Raw genomic sequence first — 22,184 nt, 5'->3', positions numbered from 1 at the left:
GTGTCGGGGGTGGGGAAGAGCGGGTGTCGGGCGGGGGGGGGGGGGGAGCGGGTGTCGGGTCTCAGGTCGGGGCGGGGGGGGGGGGGGGAGAGAGCGGGTGTCGGGTCGGGTCTGGTCGGCGGGGGGGAGGGGGCGTTGGGTCGGGTCTGGTCAGCGGGGGGGGGGGGGGGGGGGAACGGGTGTTGGGTCTTGTCGGGGGCGGGGAGCAGGAGCTGGCCGTGGGAGGAGCCTTATTCACGCAGCCCCAGTGAGGCCATTCAGCCAGGGCTAGAGGCTGCGTGCTTCGGGCCCCTCCCACACAGTTCGGCGCCTGGAGCTACTGCACTTGCGTGCCAACTGTAGCGCGCATGTGCAGAGGTTCCGGCACTGTTTTCAGCGCCGGGACCTGGCTCCGCACCCCCCCACAGCTCGTGCTGGCTGCGCCAAGAGCCAGAGGACCTGTAAGTAGGTGGAGAATACCGAGGATTTTTTTAGGCGGGAAAAATGGGCGCCCAGCTCGGAGGGGCGCCCATTTTTTTTCTTGTGGAAACTTGGGCCCATTATGTCCCATTCATCTGCGCTAGGTTCAAACACAGGTCAGACAGTCCTTCCATCCACTGCATCCCATCATATTTGATTTCCGGAAATTAAGAAAAATTGTCATGACAAATTCTGTATTGCAACAAAAACAACGACCCACACTTTGCAGTTGGAGGCTTCCCGCGGGCAGATGTCTTCGACCTGCAAAAAAAATCAACAAATGTACCTGGTGATCCCGCGACTTGCGGTCCTGGGCCTCTCTGCGTAGGCTTGCGTAGAGGCCCGTGTATCCCAAGAGCGCAGGCGCTTCGCAAGCACCCCGGGATCACGTGGGCCGGCCCAACCAATGAAAGTGGGGGATCCCCATTCATACTTATGGTGAGTTCTGTTTCTACGGAGCTGCCAAAAGTATGGAATACCCCCAGAAACACACAAACACATTAAATACATTTTTAAAACAATACATATTTAAAATTAATTAAAATGCAATTTAATTAAATATTTTATGCAAAAATGTATGGTTTTGAATTTAAAAAAAAATGTTTTAACAGGGCTAAAAATAAACTTACCTTAATGGACACTGTTTTTAATATATAAATGAGTGATAAAATTTTATTTTTCTATTTTTTTTTTAAACTCTTAGGCTTGTAAAAGCAGGCGTGCACACCTCGTACACGCCCGTCGGAGCTGCGAATTCAGCCCCAATATTGGGGCATTTCAGTATTTAGACAAATGCTAAAAAATTAAACTTGGGTATGACAGTCTCGTGGTTACGTTACTGGACTAATAAAACGGGGCCTGGACTAATCATCCACAGAACTCGAGTTCAAGTCCCATGATGCCAGTTTGTAAAGTTGGATAAGTTTTTTAAAAATCTGGAAAAAATACTAGTTTTAGCAAAAATAAGTGAGCAAGAAAAGTTAAGTTTGTTGTAAATTGCCAACTGGTGCACTTATGTCTCTTCAGAGAAGGAAATATGTCGTCCTTACCCGGTTTGGCTTATAAGGGACTCCAGTCCTACGCCAATATGTTTTCCTGTGAAGTGGCTTAGCAAGCCTCTAAGATGTTCTGATGGGAAATAAATGCCAGCCTTGCCAGTGACACCCATCTCCAGAAAGTGAATTAAAAAAAAAGCAAAACCCATCTTTCTATACATTAATTCCAATATACCTTTTGAGTGAGAATATATTAAAATCCTTTGGCACATTGCTTGAAAAAAAAAATCACAAAATTAGGACACTACAAACAGCCAGAAAATTAATTTTTACCTGTATAGGATTACATAGTCGTGTCCCTGCTTTCTCGATAGTTTATATGCAGGTGTCACTCTTGTGATTGCAAGAAGCGACTTCAGGAGCAAAGACAGTCTGTTGTAGACAGTGTAGGAAACCTTAATCTCCTTATCACACCTAAGCAAACAAAAACAGAGACTTGAAAATCTTAGAAATAACAAGTAAACCCAACACAGAGGCTGCATTTCAGTTGCCTTTGGTGCTTGGAAGTAAGATATCTAAAACATTTCAGTTATTCAAATTGACGACAAAATGATCGGCAGGATTTTAAATTAGGCAAGTAAAGTACCCCTTCATTCACCCTAAAATGAGCAACTTGTAACTCTATCAATACTGAAATATTATAAATCCTCAGTACGACTCAGGAAAGAAAAGCTTGCTTCCCCAAATCTTCCCCATGACTGACAAATAGAAAATGTTTTTGTTCTAAATTTGAAGTGAAAATATTCTCAAAGCACAAACTTACTTTTCATTCATTTCCAAACACCATGTTTCCAGCTCCATAGAATCTCCCTGGTATAACAAATAAAAACATAATTATAATTAGGAAGAGCAAATACATGTTTTCAAACAGTCTGTTCAGCTTTGATGTTGGTATTTATTGCTAAAATCCAAAAGCTGAAGTGGTACAATGACAGACGATATATTCAATGGTTATCTCATTTTACATAAATACACCATATCCATCATTATTTGTATTTGATTCTAATTATGCTCATCTTCTATTAATTATTATAGTCTGGTCATAACTATGTGAGGTTGTCGTCCTTTCCAGCTGACTCACACAGGGCAATGTTTAAATAAGCAGTAACATGCTTAGAAAAAGCACAGACAATTAATCAAGGTGGTTGGAGCTCCCCTAATGGCATGACAATTAAGAAGTTTCCTTTACACTTTAAAAAAAATGTTCCCTTGGGACAGGGGCAATAATAACAAGGCTGGATTCATTACTCAACCCTAGAAGCTCTCTGACATTTGCTGTGGGTCTTGAAACTGCTGCAGCCCTTGTGGTGATGGTGTTCCCTTCAGGGCATTAGGTTGGGAGTTCCAGGATATTGACCCAACAGCAATGAAAGAACAGTGATGTGTGTGTGACTTGAAGGTGACAGTTTTACCATGCCATTGGTGCGAGTAGAGGTTAGAGGCGGGGAGGTGCTGGTGAAGTAACTTTGGGTAGTTGCTGGAGGGCATCCTGCAGATTGTATATAGTACAACCAGAGTGCCAGTAGTGGTGGGGTGGATAGTGAGTCCAGTGGTGGTGGGGTCGATATTGATCCTGTCGGCTGATCAAACAAGTTGCTTATCTTGGATGAGGTCAAACTTCTTGAGTGCTGTTGGAGCTATACCAATCCAGGTGAATGGTGACAATCCCATCACACTCCTGATTTGAGCCTTGTCGATGGTGAAGAGTTTTTGAGGACTCGGGAAGTGAGCCATTCGTTGCAGAGTGCACAGCCTCTGCCCTAATCTTTTAACCATGGTAAGCATCTGGCTAATGGTGATCCCCTCGGTGGCGCACCGAGTGATGGTGATATCATTGAAGGTCATGGTGATGGCTGTGCTTTCTCTGATTCTAGATGCTCATTACTTGGCACTTGGGTGTTGCGAATGCTACCTTCCACTTGTATGTTCTGTTGTATGTTGACGGGCGGGCGGCTTCATTATTAGAAGAGTTATGAATGGCACTGAACTCTGGAATCATCAGCTAACAGCCCTATTCATACGGTCATAAGGACTTTAAACTCGTAAATGGGGGGGGGGGGGGGGGTTCTCAGGTAGAAATTGTAGTGCAAATAATAGTTCAAGAACAAACGAAAGGGAAGAGAGTAGAGTAACAGTCAGGAATTGTACTTCAAGCACTACAGGTAAAGGGAAAAAGATGTAAAGTGAATAAACCAGGAGAGAAAAATAACAATGAAAGTAAAACATTAGAGCTAAAACACAGGCTAGGGTATGTGGTCTAAAAAAGCGTTCGTTATACACACGGACAAAGTACAACAAATAAATTGAATGAATTGCAGGCGCAAATTCAACATGGAGGGTATGACATGGTAGCCTTTACTGAGACATGGCTGCTCGATGGTGAGGACTGTGAACTAAATATAACAGATAAGGTCCAAATTAAAGATGACGAAAATGGTAGAGGGGAGAAGTAGCATTAGTGATTAAAGATAAAATCACTTCAATGATGAGAGGTAAGCAGGCAGTGGAGACTTTATGGGTAGAATTAAGAAATAGGAAAAGACTTCAGATGGGGGTGGGAGTTGTGTATCGGCACCTTGGTAGCAGCTGAGAGAAATAAGCCAGATTTAGCTAACAGCCTACAGTGCGTGAACATTTATCCAATAGTGATCATAACAGATTGAGTTCAATGTAGTGTTTGAAAGGGGGAAATGCGAAACAGCTACTAAGGTTCTAGATTTAGGCAAGGCCAACTTCAACGGAATGAGACAGAGACTGTCCACAGTAAACTGGGCAAATCTGTTAATGGGTAAAACGACAGAAGATTAGTGAGAGGTGGTCAATAAAGAATTTAATGTGATACAGAACCAGTTTATACCCCTAAGGGGCAAGAGCTCTACTTGCCAAAAAAAAGCACCATGGACGACTGAAGTGATAAGAGACAGCATAAAACTAAAAGAAAAGGCATATAATAATGCAAACAATAGCACAGATCCTGGCGAATGGGAAAGATACAAAGAACAGCAAAGGATTACAAGAGCTACAAAAAGGGAGGATGAAAAGAAACTTAGTAAGGGATATCAAAGTCAACAAAAAGTTTTTAGAATTATATTAGGAAAAAGAGAATGATCAGGAGCAATGTTGGCCACTTGAAATATGATAACGGTGATATTGTCAATGATCATAAGGAAATGGTGGACATGTTGAGTAATGAATTGGGGACAAGGATACAATAAAATTAACATAAGTAAAATAACAATAATGAAGAAAATAATGACACAAAACCCCAGGACCAGATGGTTGCCATCCAGGGTTTTAAAGGAAGTAGGTGAGCCCATTGCAGATGCCCTTAGTATAATCTTCCAAAGCTCTCTCAATTCAGGAACCATTCCTTTAGATTGGAAAGTTGCACGTCACTCCGCTATTTAAGAATGTCGAGAGGGGTAACCAGGAAATGATATACCAGTTTGCCCATCATCTACTGTCAGGAAATTACGAGAGTCTATAATTTAGGATAGCTGGAAAATTTTCAGCTGATCAGAAAGGTAGGTTATATACGACAAACCTGACTAAACGTTTTGAGGAAGAGACTACAGTAGTAGACAGGTGAATGTCTATGAATGTTATTTGTAAAGACTTCCAGAAGGCATTTGATAAAGTCCCACACAAGAGACTTAACTAAGGTTGAAGCCCATGGAATTGAAGGCAAATTATTGACCTGGTTAGGAAATTGGCTGAACGGCAGAAGAGTAGGGATAATGGGTAGGTACTCTAATTGGCAGGATGTGACGGGCAGTGTCCTGCAGGGATCTGGTTTGGGCCTAAACTATTCACTGTATTTATTAATGACGTAGATGATTGCATAGAAAGCCACGTATCGATATTTGCCGAGGTCACAAAGATAGGCAGCACTGTAGGCAGTGTAGATGAAAGCATAAAATTACAAAGGGATATTAAGTGAATGGGCAAAACTGTGGCAAATGGATTTCAATATCGGCAAATGTGAGGTCACCCACTTTGGAGTTAAAAAGGAGAGAACAGAGCACTTTCTAAAATGGTGAAAAGCAAAAATAATGGAGTTCCAAAGAGACTTGAGGTCCAGGTATACAGATCATCAAAATGTCATGAGCAGGCACAGAAAATAATCAAAAAGGAATGTTGGCCTTTATATCTAGGGGACTAGAATACAATGGGATAGAAGTTATGCTGCAGTTGCCAGACCTTTCAGGAGTGACATTAGGAAACAATTCTACACACAAATGGTGGTAGAAGTTTGAAACTCTCTTCTGCAAATGTCAATTGATGCTAGATCAATTGTTAATTTAAAATCTGAGTTTGATAGATTTTTGTTAACCAAAGGTATTGAAGGATATGGGCCAAAGATGAGTTCATAGAGTTAGGTCGCAGGTCAGGCATGATCTCACTGAATTGCGGAACAGGCTCGAGGGGCTAAATGGCCTAGTCCTGTTCCTATGTTAACCATATATGGAGGGAAGGTAATTAATGAAGCAGCTGAAGATGGTCCAGGCCGAGGATGCTTCAATGAGGAACACCTGCAGCAATGGCCTGAAGCTGTAACGATTGGCTTTCAACATGCACAACCATTGTCTTGTGTCAGGTATAAGTCCAGTCAATGGAGGATTTTCCTTCGATCAAGGCTGTAATGAGGTAGGAAGCTGAGGTTCCAGCAGATCGTGAACCAAGGATTAGCGAGGTTATTGGTGAGTCATCATAGGCGGTCCCTCGGACGAGGATGACTTGCTTCCATGAGTTCACAGGTGTTTTGATGAAGGACCTGATGTTCCAGTCCTGAACTCCAATTGAGGGGGTGGAAGATGCATGCCTGTGCGTGATTTTTTTTTAATGTGTGGTGACTGTTGCACACCAGCCACCACACGGGCTTGACAGAGCTAGGTTTTGGTCCAGTGTTAAGAGTTAACCAAGATGACTGGAGACTTGCTCTGCTGCACGGACCTAGCGCTCACACATATTGCAGTGTGGGCTGGCCCTTGATGGCACTTTTATTGGCTCTTTCATCATTTTACTGACAACTGGGAGACAGAACAGTAAATAATTGGCCAGGCGAGATTTATTCTGTTTTTGTAGATATGACATACGGGGCAATCTTCCATATTGTTGGGTAAATGCCAGAGTCATAGCTGTACTGAACTTGGCTAGGGGAGCGGCTAGCTCTGTTGCCAGGCCTTTAACATTGCAGCTGGGATGTTCACAATCATAGAACGATACAGCAGAAGGCGGCCATTCGGCCCATTATGTCTATGCCGGCTCTTTGGCAGAGCTATCCAATTGTCCCACTACCCTGCTCTTTCCCCATAGCCCTTAAGTTTGTCCCTTCAAATATTTATCCAATTTCCTTTTAAAAGTTACCACTGAATCCACTTCCTCCACCCTTTCAGGCAGAGCAATAGGTTTCCTCCTGTCGCCTTTGGTTCTTTTGCGATTTACCTTAAATCTGTGTCCTCTGGTTATTGACCCTTCTGCCACGAGAAACAGTTTCCTCTTTAACCAGTCCATCAAAACCATTCACAATTTTGAATACCTCCATCAAATCTTTTTATTTAAATTCGTTCACGGGATGTGGCCGTCGCTGGCAAGGCCAGCATTTATTCTCATCCTGTATTGCCCTTGAGAAGCTGGTGGTTAGCCACCTTCTGGAACCGCTGCAGTCCATGTGGTGAAGGTACGCCTACAGTGCTGTTGGGAGGGAGTTCCAGGATTTTGAAACAGCGACTATGAAGGAACGGCGATATATTTCTAAATCAGGATGGTGTGTGACTTAGAGGGGAACTTGCAGGTAGTGTTGTTCCCGTGCCCTTCAGAACGTAAGAAATAAGAGCAGGAGTGGGCCATTTGGCCCCTTGAGTCTGCTCCACCATTCAATGTCATGGCTGATCTGATCTTGGCCTCAACTCCACCTTCCTGCCTGTTCCCCATAATCCTCGACTCCCCTGTAGTTCGAAAATCTATCTCCACTTTGAATATATTCAACAACTCAGCTTCCACAGCTCTCTGCGGTAGAGAATTCCAAAGATTCATGACCCTCTGAGAAGAAATTCCTCCTGATCTCCGCCTTAAATGGGCGACCCCTTATTCTGAAACTAGATCCCCGAATTCTAGATTCTCACACAAGGGGAAACATCCACTCATCTATCCTGTCAAGCCCCCTCAGAATCTTACATCACCTCTCATTCTTCTAAACTCCAATGAGTACAGACCCAACCTGCTCAACCATTCCTCCTGAGACAACCCTTTCATTTCATGAATCAACCTAGTGAATCTTCTCCGTACTGCCTCCAATGCAAGTATATCCCTCCTGCTCCAAGTGGGCAGAGGAAACGTTTCAAGGACACCCTCAAAACCTCCTTGATAAAGTGCAACATCCCCATCGGCACCTGGTCGTCCCTGGCCCAAGACCGCCCAAAGTGGAGGAAAAGCATCCAGGAGGGCGCTGAGCACCTTGAGTCTCGTCACCAAGAGCATGCAGAAACCAAGTGCAGACAGTGGAAGGAGCGGCAAACCAGACTCCCCACCCACCCTTTCCTTCAACAACTGTCTGTCCCATCTGTGACAGAGACTGTAAATCCCGTATTGGAATGTACAGTCACCCAAGAACTCACTTTTAGAGTGGAAGCTTCCTCGATTTCAAGGGACTGCCTATGATGATCATGTCGCCTTAAATAAGGAGACCAAAACTATACGCAGTACTCTAGGTGTGGTCTCCCCAATGCCTTGTACAGTTGTAGCAAGACTTCCATACCTTTATACTCCAACCCCTTGCCTTGCAATAGAGGCCAACATTCCATTTACATTCCTAATTACTTACCGTACCTGCATGCTAACCTTTTGTGTTTCATGTACGAGGACACCCAAATCCCTCCGTATTGCAGCATTTTGTAATCTCTTCCTATTTAAATAATAATTTGCTTTGCTGTTCTTCCTATTAGTGGATAACCTCACATTTTCCCACATTATACTCCATCTGCCAACTTTTTGCCTATATATAACTGATCTATATCCCTTTGCAGACTCTGTGTCCTCCTCACAATTTGCTTTTCCACCTATCTTTGTATTGTCAGCAAATCTGGCTACAGTACATTTGATCCCTTCATCCAAGTCATTAATATCGATTGTAAATAGTCGAGGCGCCAGCACTGGTCCCTGTGGCACCCCGCTCATTAGTTTTCCAACCTGACCCACTTATCCTGACTCTCTGTTTTCTGTTAGTTAGCCAATCCTCTATCCATGCTAATATATTACCCTCAACACTGAGCTCTTATCTTGAGCAGTTACCTTTTATGTCGTCGTCATCATCATCATTGGCGGTCCCTCGAAATGAGGATGACTTGCTTCCACACCAAAAAAAGGACGAGTTCACAGGTGTTTCAATGAAGGACCCGAACTACATCCTGAAGGGTGGAAGATGCCTGTGCGTGAATTTTTTTAACGTGGGGTGGCCGTTGCACACCAGCCACCACATGGGCTTGACAGAGCTAGGTCTTAGTCCAGTGGCAAGGATTACCTAAGACAACTGGAGATCAGCTCTGCTGCATGGACCTCGTGTGCACACGTATCGCAGTGTGGGTTGGTCCGTGCTGCCCCTGGGCCCCGAGCTCACGCCTCCCCTGGGTCTCAAACACATCCCTCCAGTCTTTCGCAGCTCCTTCACTCCGACCTCGCTGCATCTGCCCATGCTCCAATCACCGACCTGGATCTTGATGATGTCATTCTTCACAGCCGTCGCCCTCCTGCATTATACTTTGTAGTGGCATGCCTCCACTCTGCTCATTAGTTTTGCCCATGGCCGCCGCTCTTTTTATGGCCCGGACAATTTTACGTCGACTGGTTCCCCTTTATCCACCCTGCTCGTTACATCATCAAAGAATTTGAACACATTTTTCAAACACAATTTCCCTTTCATAAATCCATGCCGACTCTGCTTGATTGTATTATGATTGTCTAAATGTCCTGCTGCTACTCCATTAATAATAGATGCTAACATTTTTCCAATGACATGTTAGGCTAACTGGCCTATAGTTTCCTGTTTTCTGTCTCCCTCCTTTCATGAATTGGGGTGTTACACTTGCGGTATTCCAATCCACTGGGACTTCTCCAGAATCCAGGAAATTTTGAAAAATTACAACCAATGCATCCACTATCTCTGCAGCCACTTCTTTTAAGACCCTAGGATGCAGGCCATCAGGTCCGGGGACTCGTGCACCTTTAGTCTCATTAGTTTGCCTAGCACTTTTTCTCTAGCGATAGTGATTATTTTAAGTTCCTTCCTCCACTTTGCCCCTTGATTATCGACAATTATTGGGAAGACAAATACAAAATATTTGTTCAAAAGTCTCTGCCATTTCCTTGTTTCCCATTATTAATTCCTCAGTCTCATCCTTTAAGGGACCAATGTTTACTTGAGCTACTCCCTTCCTTTTTATATACTTGAAGCTCTTATTGTCTTATCCTGCTAAGTGGTAGAGGTCGTGGGTTTGGGAGGTGGTGAGTTGCTGCAGTGTGCCTTGTAGATGCTACACACTGTAATGACAGTGTGCCGGTGGTAAAAGGAGTGAATGCTTTGCCCTGGATGGTTTCAAGCTTCTCAAGCATTGTTGGAGCTGCACTCATCCAGGCAAGTGGAGAGTATTCCAATACACTCCTGACTTGTGCCTTGCAGATGGTGGAAAGGCTTTCGGAAGACAGATGGTGAGACACTTGCTGCAGAATACCCAATCTCTGACCTGTTCTTGTAGCCACAGTATTTACGTACCTGGTCCAGTTAAGTTACTGGTCAATAAGGACCCCTAGGATGTTGAGTTGGGGATTTGGCGATGGTAATGCCATTGAATGTCAAGGGTGGTAATTAGACTCGCGCTTGTTAGAGACAGTCATTGCCTGACACTTGTGTGGCGCAAATCTTACTTGCCACTTATCAGCCCAAGCCTGAATGTCGTCCAGGCATGGACTGCTCCATTATCTGAGGAGTTGCGAATGGAAATGAACACTGCAATCATCAGCGAACGTCCCCACCTCTGACCTTAGTGATGAAGCAGCTGAAGATGGTTGGGCCAAGGACACTGCCCTGAGGAACTCCTGCAGCGATATCCTGGGGCTGAGGTGATTGGCCTCCAACAACCACAACCATCTTTCTTTGTGCTTGATATGACTCCAGCCAATGGAAACTTCATGGGGTCTGGAGTCAATTTTGACGATTCCCAGGGCCACTCCCTCTCGACTGTACACCACTGTTCTGGCACCTCTGGTGGGTCTGTCCTGTTGGTTTGACAGGATATACCCAGGGATCGTGATGGAGGGATCTGGGACTGGTATGATTCTGTGAGTATGACAATGTTAGGCTGTTGCTCGACTATTCTGTGGGACAGCTCTCCCAATTTTTCACAAATCCCCAGATGTTAGTGAGGAGGACTTTGCAGGGTGGACTGGCCTGGACGTGCCATTGTCATCTCTGGAGCCAGTGCCAAAGTTGATGCTGGATGGTCCATCCGGTTTTATTCTTATTATTGTTTTTCGTAGTGGTTTGTTACAACTGAGAGGCTTGGTTGGCCATCAGAGGGCAGTTATGAGTCAATCACATTGCTGTGAGTCAGGAGTCATATATGAGGACAGCAGATTTCCTTGTTTAAAAAGACATTAGTGAACCAGATGGGTTTTTAACAACAATCCGTTAAGTTGCTACTGCTGCAAGCTTTTTATTCCAGATTTATTTAATTAACTGAATTTAAATTCCGCTGCTGCTGTGGTGGGATTCGAACTCATGTCTCTGGATCATATTCCAGACCTCAGGATGATGAGTCCAGTAACATAACCACTATGCTACCATTCCATCACAGGTGTGTCTTTCAGGAACCACACTCATGGTGGAGACAGAAGCCCCCCCAACCAGAGTAGATGCTGTGCCCTTCCCCTTCTCTCCACTCACGCACCCCCAGGATGTTTTCTCTAAGTGATGCTCAACATGGAGGAGTACTGAGTCAACAGTTGGGAGGGAATGGTAGGTGGTAATAAGAAAGAGAGAAAGAAGAACTACTATTTACAGAGCATCTTTCATGTCCTCAGGACATCCCAAAGAGCTTCAAAGCCAATCATGTACTTCTGAAGTGTAGTCATTGTTGTAATGTATGGAAAGTGTACTTATTTTAATGTCTTTGTATAGGAGACAGGCAGTTATTTTAAAAATTAATTAGTGGGAGAGTTGCCACCTCAGGTTTCAGAAAATAATTACGGTGATTTGGTACGCAAAAGGTAATTTCAATGGCATTGGCAAGGAAAGGTTTATCTGCCTGCTTTGTTCATTGTTTTCAAGGTAGAGTTACTAATTTGTAACAACTGAACTGTTTCAGCAGCTATTAAATGGGTGGTGTTCTTTGATGAGGGGATGCTTCCTTGTCTGTCTGAAATGTTTGGAACCAATTAACTTGTTCCCAGGAAAAGGTCATTCAATTCATATTTTAAAAAGGGTCTTTGAAGTATATATTTAAAGTCGTTAAATTGTATATTTTTAGTTTGTTACATTTTTAATTCCTTTTGTTCCTGCAAATCTTCTAAGTAATTTGAAACCATACCTTGGTTTGATTTGCTCTAATTCAGCAGGCTTTCTGATACCTTCAGAAGCAGAGATAGGCAGGCAAGAGGCTCCACACAAGGTTAGCCTCGAACCTCCACACAAGGTTATAATCAAGGATCTTTTGTATCAATGTTTATGTGCATATGTGACTGACTGCATGTTATTTCTATCTAATAAAGCCACTAATTGCTGTAAATCTGTTGTTTGTCCTTGCAACTGTTAACTTATCTATTTAATGCTTAATATATCTGTTTGCTAGTTTTATTGCGTAAACCACAGTCTGATGAAATGCTTATTCTACACCTTTCCAAAATCACAATTTTCACATGGAGGAACTTGAAATATTCTCAAAGTTGTAATCGGTGATGATGGTTTCTGTTTGACCCTGAGCTAGTTAGTACGATCTAGATATTGGATGGGTAAAGGCATATTCCAGTTCATAGGGAACAAGGACTCATTTATTGAAGTCGTCTTTGGCATTGAACCAGAGGAAAGTTTCTGAGATAAAAAGTTCAAAAATGCAACACTGGTGGCAACAAAAATTTAAAATACAGCATCACTTCAAGTGACAGGCTATTTAAACATTAAGTAAAATGAGCAGTAGCAGCTTTTAAAAATGTGCACAGAGCTCTGAAAGACCCTGGCGGAGTGCTAAAATTAGCCGATTAGCTGCAGAGGGAACGGACAAAGAACATGCGTGAAGTTCTAAAACTGGAGGCTGAAAACGAACAACACGAGGACGAGAAGCAACATTGCAAATTTGAGGAGGAACAGGAGACATAATGACAACTTGAGACAGAGGTAAAGCAGAAGTGCCATCGAGGTGCACTTGAACTGATGGAGAAAGGCGCATGAACAATTTGTCCGGTAAGTGTGGGTCCACGCGCCTAACACCCTTTTCCAAAACTAAAACAGGAAACAACAGCAAATAAGCAGTACGCAAAGATAGAATAGACTTACCGGGGTTTTGAGGGCACAATTACTGAGGCTTGGGAACCAAATGTGGCCCCATTTACTGAATCCATTTGGATATCAAATTTTAAAGAAGGGGGCGTGCAGATGGTTTCTTAAGAGGTAATAGCAATCCACCATACGTGAAACAATGAAGTTCAGGCAAATCCAGTGGACAATGCAGAGTGCGAAATACTAAAACATGCTATTGCTTACTTGTAACTTAAATAACAATGCCTGAGGTATTTTGGCAAAAATGTAGGAAGTTGTAGAAAGCTCCACATGGTACTTCCAAAGAATTACTTATAGTGCTGGAGGACATTAGGAAATTGTGGTTAGATGGTAAAAAGGCAACAGATTTTCAAGAACTATGTCAAAGGATTATGAGTTATTGATCTGTGGAAGCAGCTTTAGATTCTTTAGGATAACATTGCTTGATCAAGATTTAAAGTCCTGACACATTTATGTGACCGCGTCGATTATTATGCGGCCTCAAGAGCATCGACAAACCATTGAGCAACTGGGAAGTCAGATGCCCCACATTGTCCATGTGGTGAGCTGCTTGCTGAGCCAGCTGATCGGTCCGTGTGCTGGTGTGAACATGTGTCGGTGCAGCAAAGTAGAACACGCAAGGGTGTGGACAGACAGATTTAGGTGTTCTAAATGTGACACAGTGGGATCACAAAACAATCAACTGAGACTCTGCAGTGCCTTCGGGGAGACAAAATGTAGCCCTAATAGACAAGACTGCTGGTTGTGGAGCGACCACAGACATGAAAAATTATTGGTGCCTGTGGAATTTGGCATTATGAATCAGCAACTTCAGGAGAGAGGCGGAAACAAATCTTATGGCAGTACTTATTTATAGCAAAACCACAAGCAAGCTCGTGAACATTTAACCTGTGCAAAGTGCTAGGAATCACAGCTGTTATTACAGTGAAACCTCACTGGTCTGCCGAAATGGAATACAACTACCCTTCTTCCGGCGAATAACTGAAATAGTTAGACAATCAAATTGCAGCTCAGTGCTGATACCCATCTCAAATTGACAGTTCACGAGTTATTAAAAAAATCCTAGTAAAATACATGCATGGTGTAAATTAAACTAGAAGCCATACCTCAGATGTCTTGAGAGAAATTTCTACACACATCGAGCGTCCAATTCCTGGAAGTTGCCCTGCCAGTGCCTTCTTTGCCTCATGGGTGACTTCTGGAATGTCCTTTATTGCAAGGTTAAACTGCAACAGGTAGCACAGTACTATTTGCCATCTCAATCCAATTATAGTGAGACTGATTCATTTTGGTTACTTCAAATCCATTCAAGTTTTCTTTTATGATTTTAAATCTTTTATAACTTTACCAGATTTCAAAAAAAGTCAGAACACTTAATAGAAATCTTATTTTTAAAGTTAATCATGCGTGACCTGCTTTCTGAGACAGGTAACCACTTTCAGCAGAACATTTCATTCAGCTTGAGATATGGTGCACACAGAATTTTTTTTAAATCTCTGGTGCGCGTTTAAAAAATATTTGGTTCCTTTAGAACATGATTTTATCTAAAAGCAAAAGCACTATTATACCAATCTGATCGAAAGTAAATGAAATAAAGGTAATAATTCAAACCACTGTTTATATAGAATTAATGCACGATTGTTTTATATATATAAAAATTTAAAAATTGAGGCAGTAAAGTGGACTGGGGAGGCGGGGCGGAAAGTAAAAAAGCATCAAAGTCCCTGCTCCTGATTGCTAACCAGTGACCACCTGCTGGAAAGTATGTGTGCAGATAGTGGATGAGAACATAAGCAGGCTTGGTTGCAAGGCCACCCCTCCACAGTAAGTCAATACAGTGTCAAAACCTTCAGCCTCGACTTGTACATGAAGAATCTGGGGGATGTAATGAGGAACAGCTGAAGCCTGTGGAATCACAACACAAACCCCCCCGCCCCCACCGCCCAGCAAGAGTAAGCTCCTTCGGAAGAGGGAAGGGTAGTTTTCTTACCCAGTCTGAGCCTGTAGGAGAGGAGGACGAACGGGTGCATATCTTTTCTCCAAGCCGTGCTTGCACTATTACCTGGACGGTCTGTTAAAAACACAATAGTTTTAATGAGACACAAGTATCACCAGGGGTTGTTTAATTTATTTCCCCCCATCACTCGCAGCGATGGCGTTTAAGTTTTATTTATTAATCTAACTTTTGCCATAATTCAGAAGCAAAATCATTTAAAATCTTGAATCTCTGAAGTTAAATGGGGAGGGAAAGAAAAATTGGAAAAGAATTAAATAAAATCTCGGTTTTGTTTCCCACTTTCTCTCTCTCCAGAAAACTCAAATTAGAAGAAAGTTTGAAAAGGTATACACCAACAAATAAAGTTTTAAACCAACCCAGGAGCTACAGGTTTACGTTTCGACTCTCCACATGAAGATTGCCCAGTGACAGTCAATTCACGGAGAGGAAGTACAAGTGAAAATGCTTTCAATAAGTCACACTTCACCACGTATAGTCCAACACCTTCTCTAGTGTACATTTGTATGATTGACCAAGAAATGAAAAATGTTTTTATTGTCCTCGTGATTTTGTGAGAATGTTTTTCTACTGTAATTGTGAAGGTGTATGAAATATTATCTCAGTTGACTGAAAATCTCACATCTAAAAAGGAGTCAACAAAAGTGCTGGCTTTGACAGCTAAGTGGGTTAAAAGCAGGAAGTTTGGAACAGTTCTGTGGTTCTTTTGTAAAGTAGTTGATCAAATTGAGAGGGGTCTCAGAAACAGGTCTTGTTTGAGGGTAAACAAAACTTCAAGCAAGAGATGATTAAAAACAGGTCAAATCTCTTGTTCAGAAACAGAAAACATAGAAACATAGAAATTGGGTGTAGGAGCAGGCCATTTGGTCCCTCGAGCCTGCACTGCCATTCAATAAGATCATGGCTGATCATTCAACCTCAGTACCCCTTTCCTGCTTTCTCTCCATACCCCTTGATCCCTTTGGCCGTAAGGGCCACATAAGAACGTAAGAATTAGGAACAGGAGTAGGCCATCTAGCCCCTCGAGCCTGCTCTGCCACTCAACAAGATCATGACTGATCTGGCCGTGGACTCAGCTTCACTTACCCGCCCGCTCCCCATAACCCTTAATTCCCTTATTGGTTAAAAATCTCTGTGATTTGAATACATTCAATGAGCAGAGAACTCCACAGATTCACAACCCTCTGGGAGAAGAAATTCCTTCTCAACTCGGTTTTAAATTGGCTCCCCCGTATTTTGAGGCTGTGCCCCCGAGTTGTAGTCTCCCCGACCAGTGGAAACAACCTCTCTGCCTCTATCTTGTCTATCCCTTTCATGATTTTAAATGTTTCTATAAGATCACCCCTCATCCTTCTGAACTCCAACGAGTAAAGACCCAGTCTACTCAATCTATCATCATAAGGTAACCCCCTCATCTCCGGAATCAGCCTAGTGAATCGTCTCTGCACTCCCTCCAAAGCTAGTATATCCTTCCTTAAGTAAGGTGACCAAAACTGCACGCAGTACGCCAGGTGCGGCCTCACCAATACCCTTTCAGTTGCAGCAGGACCTCCCTGCTTTTGTACTCCATCCCTCTCGCAATGAAGGCCAACATTCCATTCGCCTTCCTGATTACCTGCTGCACCTGCAAATTCATGCACAAGGACCCCCAGGTCCCTCTGCACCGCAGCATGTTGTAAATTCTCCCCATTCAAATAATATTCCATTTTACTGTTTTTTTTGCCAAGGTGGATGACCTCACATTTTCCGACATTGTATTCCATCTGCCAAACCTTAGCCCATTCGCTTAACCTATCTAAATCTCTTTGCAGCCTCTCTGTGCCCTCTACACAACCCACTTTCACACTAATCTTTGTGTCATCGGCAAATTTTGTTACACTACACTCTGTCCCCTCTTCCAGGTCATCTATGTATATTGTAAACAGTTGTGGTTCCAGCACCGATCCCTGTGGCACACCACTAACCACCGATTTCCAACCCGAAAAGGACCCATTTATCCCAACTCTCTGCTTTCTGTTAGCCAGCCAATTCTCGATCCATGCTAATACATTTCCTCTGACTCCGCGTACCTTTATCTTCTGCAGTAACCTTTTGTGCGGCACCTTTTCGAATGCCTTTTGGAAATCCAAATACACCACATCCATAGGTACACCTCTATCCACCATGCTCGTTATATCCTCAAAGAATTCCAGTAAATTAGTTAAACATGATTTCCCCTTCATGAATCCATGTTGCGCCTGCTTGATTGCACTATTCCTATCGAGATATCCCGCTATTTCTTCCTTAATGATAGCTTCAAGCATTTTCCCCACTACAGATGTTAAACTAACCAGCCTATAGTTACTTGCCTTTTGTCTGCCCCCTTTTTTTAAACAGAGGTGTTACATTAGCTGCTTTCCAATCTGCTGGTACCTCCCCAGAGTCCAGAGAATTTTGGTCATTAAATTAACAAAAATTCTTACCTTCAATATGAAGCCATTTTGACAGTCTAAATGACTCGTGACACACTTTCTTGCTGTATATATATGTATAATTGTACTTTTAGTATTTGCTAAGCATTGTGTTTAATGATATGATTTAATTGTAAGTAAAGAGATTTGTTATTTAAGGCTGCAAATCATTGGTCTGTATGGTAAGACCTGGCATTGGAGAGAGCTTCATACCTTAGTTTGTAACTACATGTATAACAAATCCAGTAAGTGGATTACTACAAGTGGGCATTTAACCTCTGTAGAGAAGAAGTATATTGAAAAGGTAGTTTCTGGAACACAGGACTATTGACAGAAGGTTACAAAAGTAAAAAATGCTGATATCTTGTTTTACATTGGAAGGAAGTGAGTATATACCTGTACTACCTGAATTCAAAGCTAGTCAAGATTTACTCAGTTTGACCAGATCCACAGACCAAGTGGAGGTCTTGTCTAAATTGAAAGCTTTACATTACGTGGAAGCTGTCATCCTTCTCAATAAGCATTAATCAGTAATATGGAGAATTTGTACCTTCAGGGCAAAGAATTTAATGAACTTATCCAGGTCCTTCTTATCCTGAGGGCTCAGTTCACCGTCCATGGTGAAAAGAAATCTAAAGATAAAATAACAAAGAAAAATTAAATCACACTGTGTAAAAAGAGAGGGAACTGCAGTGCTGCTGCTATTTGAGAATGGCAAGAGTTTCCTTTAGCCAATGCTATTAAATGTATCAGCACCAAGGCTTACTCCCCTCTTGCAAAGAAGTTAAAAGCAAGGAATGATTTGTTTCTTTAGAGTTAGACCCACTAATACTTCCATAGTGTTTGCTCACAGGTCATCCAGGAACAGAAGAGTGCTTTGATTTACTGCAGTCCCGTTACGGCCAAAATGCAATGGTTCGCCCATTGCTGTATTGCAGCAAATTTACTGAAGCAGTATATCACACTACTCATAGGAGGCAAAAATATTATGTAACTTACTGATACTGAAAGATATAGAACTTATTGGTATGAATTTGTAATACACTTGGCCTATCAACTTACAAAACTTAAGATGCAAGTAACTTTGTGATTCCCTCCCTCCTCAAACCTCTACTTCTTAGTTATTTACATGACATCGTTTTTGCTTCAACATGAGAATTTGAATTTGCTGAAGGTGGAAATTATTAATTTCCTAATATCTCTTCTCTGTTATTTATATTTTGAGAAAACATTTGTTTCTGTCCTTAATTCCCTTGGTGGATTTATTGGCCTTGCTAAAGATAATGCAGGTGTAATGTTTCCCTACTGTCAGTACAAAGTACAAGTGGTGATCTGCTACAGTCTGGGCCTGACTGGTTGGATTTGGTTGTAGTATCCAAGCTCAGCATTGAACTACTTCAATAACACCCTTTGCCAGCCCAGGTGCAAACACCAGTCCCAAAGATATTCGGGGAGTTCAAGATGTAGCTGGATACTTAGCTGACTAAGTAGAAAGATTTTTTTTAATGTTACACTATTCCACTATCTCATTTTATAAAAGTGGAGATGCCTACTCAAGCACAATTCTGGCTCAAATTTAAAAAAAAGATTATTGTGGGTGTCGCTAGCATGGCCGGCATTTATTGCCCATCCCAAATTGCTCGAGAAAGTGGTTGTGAGCAACCGCTTCAATCCATGTGATGAAGGTACTCCTACAGTGCTGACTTTGTTGTAGCAGTTTGGTACAATTGAGAGGGGGCAGTTATGAGTCAACCACATTGATGTGGGCCTGGAGTCACATATAGGCCAGACCAGGTAAGGACGGCAGATTTGCTTCCAAAAAGGACATTAGTGAACCAAATAGGTTTGTACAACAATTCGATAGTTTCATGGACATCATTACTGATTTATTTAATTCCAGATTTATTTAATTAACTAAATTTAAATCTTCCAGCTGCCGTGGTGGGATTTAAATTCATGTCGCCAGATCATTAGTCCAACCCTTTGGATTACAAGTCCAGTAACATAGCCACGATGCTCTCCCTCCTTTTATTATTGTTTTATTTCTCCCCCCCCCCCCCAAAATAAATTGACATTTAAAAAACAACATATTCCCAACAGCGTTTTTAGCTCAGAAGTTTAACTTAAGTTGCAAAAAGTACAAAATTCATTTTTAATCTTTTCTATCCTCCACAATTTGAATCTCGCATGCATTCTGATTGAGGGGATTGATGCACATGATACTATGGACTAGACTTATAATTGTATGAATAACTTCTTGAATTACACAATATCTACCACATGAGAAAAAAACCCAAGCAAGACAAAAAAGAGATCAGCATTGTGCTGTATACAGCAGGATAGCAATACTGCATCAACAACAAGCAAGTACAACGTTGCAAAAGTCAAATTCCCGAGTTAAATTAAGCAAATCAACAGTTCAGTTTAAAGGTCACATTAACAAAGTCTAGCAGTATTCCGGCGACAATCTTAACAGGAATAAACCGAGAGCTATAAAGTGTCAATTCAGACCAATGAGCAAATAATATAACAGGGAGGGGGAGGGGGGGAATACTTGGTGAATGTGCCTTCACCTCATAGAATGAGATAGTGGTGGTGGCCATTAAATCCGGAGGAATAAATTAACATAGGCAAAATTCAATTGCAAGAAATGACCCTGCGGTCTTTCAACTTGCCCAGCTGAGCATCTAACTACACTTTGAACTGTTTCAAACCTCCTGCTTTACTGCACACCTATGTTGCTCATCCTGTCTTTCAATAAATAATACTTTGCCATCTTCATTTCAGTAAATTTCAAATTTGTCTGCCCAATTTTGCATTACAGTCCTAAACAACGCTCAAAAACCTTTACTGCATCCTCTGTTTCTACTACACTCTGTTATGCTTTAATAGTATTTCTTCCAGTTTGGGATAAACCTCTTGATCAAAGATTTCCTTAAAGCTACCCGACTGCAGGATTTTTATTATGAACTAGTTGAATACCATCCTCCTCTAAGATGTTTTTAATAACCATATTTGGATTGTCTCCAACGCCTAAAAGGCCACATTAACTCAGAAAACAGTGCTGCAAATGCTAGTTTCATCTGTCCATCTTAAGCAAAATTATACTTCAAAAACTTCTGATTAAAGGCATTCTGCTGACACTGAAAGACTCTTCAGTCTTACTTTGTTATTTATGAAAGCCACATCTATTTAATCCCAGGCTTTTATCTAATATAGCAATTTTCTTCCTCTTTCAACTGCAACTGTCATAATGACGATTTTAAATAACATAACATAAGAAATAACACGCTGCATAAAAATGTTTCTCTTTATCGTCTAGTTCTTTTTCCAATTACCTTGAATCTGTGTCCTCTGATTATCAATCCTCCTTCCAATGTAAACAGTTTCTTCTTATCGACTCTATCTCAACCCTTCATAATTTTGAACACCTCTTTAAACCTCCCCATAACCATCTCTGCTCTAAGGACAACAATCCAAGCTTCTCTCAAATCTCCCCAAAACAAGTCCCTCATCCCGAGCACCATTCTAATAAATTTCCTCCAAGGCCTTGACATCCTTCCCAAAGTGTGGTGCCCAGAACTAGACACAATACTCCAACTGAGGCCTAACCAGTGTTTTATAAACGGTTTAGCATAACTTCCTTCCTCCTTCATTTAAAAAAAGTCAGCATGACAGTAAAATATTATAATAACTTACATACACCAGAAAATACACCAATGTATATTACAAATATTTAATACAAAATTTTAACTAAGTTGGGACTTTCCAAACAACACCAAAGGGAACTGCAACCAGAGCTCCCTGAAAAAAAAGCTCCACACCTTCAAAATGAGGTTCAACAGCACAGGTGAAAAATGTTATACTTCACACAAAAAAAGGTGCATTTCACAACACAATATTGATGAGGAGGGCCATTTAATCCATCCCAAGAAGCCCCCAACATAACCCCATTGCAGCACCTAATTGTTTATATAATTCCAGAATTTTCACCATTATGTCTCAAACTAGAAGTCAATGTCACATGTTGACCACTTTTTGGGCCCAAGTTTCCACAAGAAAAAAAAGGGCGCCTCTCCGAGTTGGGCGCCCGTTTATCGCGCCTAAAACGGTGCCTAAAAAAATCCTCAGTATTCTCCACCGACTTACAGGTCCTCTGGCCCTCGGCGCAGCCAGCACGAGCTGTGGGGGGGGGCGGAGCCAGGTCCCGGCACTGAAAACAGTGCCGGGACCTTTGCACATGCGCGCTACAGTCGGCACACAAGTGCAGTAGCTCCAGGCGCCGAACTGTGTGGGAGGGGCCCGAAGCACGCAGCCCCGAGCCCTGGCTGAATGGCCTCACTGGGGCTCCGTGAATAAGGCTCCTCCCATGGCCAGCTCCTGCTCCCCGCCCCCGACAACCCCCCCCCCCCGGCCGACCAGACACCCGCTCCGCGCCCCCCCCCCCCGACTGACCCGACCCGCGCTCCTATTCCCTGACTCGACCCCCCCCCACTGGACCCGACTGACCTCTCCCTTCCGCCCCCCTCTCTCCCTCTCCCTCTCTCCCTCTCCCTCTCCCTCTCCCCCTCCCCCTCCCCCTCCCCCTCCCCTCTCTCTCCCCCTCTCCCCCTCTCTCTCAGCGGCACGAACGGCTGCAGAATTCTCCCTGGCTGAAGCAC

General features: G+C 42.7%; 1 protein-coding gene across 5 annotated transcripts in view; it reads right to left on the bottom strand.

The window, feature by feature from the left end:
- atg13 (ATG13 autophagy related 13 homolog (S. cerevisiae)) overlaps positions 1-22,184 on the bottom strand; it is a 95,770-nt gene that overhangs the window by 68,814 nt on the left and 4,772 nt on the right. For all 5 annotated transcript variants that reach the window (XM_070899380.1, XM_070899383.1, XM_070899381.1 and 2 more), the window contains exons 2-6: positions 18,074-18,155; positions 15,050-15,130; positions 14,166-14,285; positions 2,278-2,324; positions 1,788-1,928 (exon numbers count right to left, since the gene is read on the bottom strand). In XM_070899380.1, the coding sequence (XP_070755481.1) occupies positions 1,788-1,928; positions 2,278-2,324; positions 14,166-14,285; positions 15,050-15,130; positions 18,074-18,142 (458 nt within the window). In that variant the 5' untranslated portion in view covers positions 18,143-18,155. The remainder of the gene's footprint in view (positions 1-1,787; positions 1,929-2,277; positions 2,325-14,165; positions 14,286-15,049; positions 15,131-18,073; positions 18,156-22,184) is intronic.

The sequence above is a fragment of the Pristiophorus japonicus genome, chromosome 14 (assembly GCF_044704955.1).
Source record: "Pristiophorus japonicus isolate sPriJap1 chromosome 14, sPriJap1.hap1, whole genome shotgun sequence".
In the NCBI taxonomy this organism is placed as follows: Eukaryota; Metazoa; Chordata; class Chondrichthyes; family Pristiophoridae; genus Pristiophorus; species Pristiophorus japonicus.
Note: the sequence above shows the minus strand (reverse complement) of the source record. Positions and strands in the feature narration are given on the sequence as shown.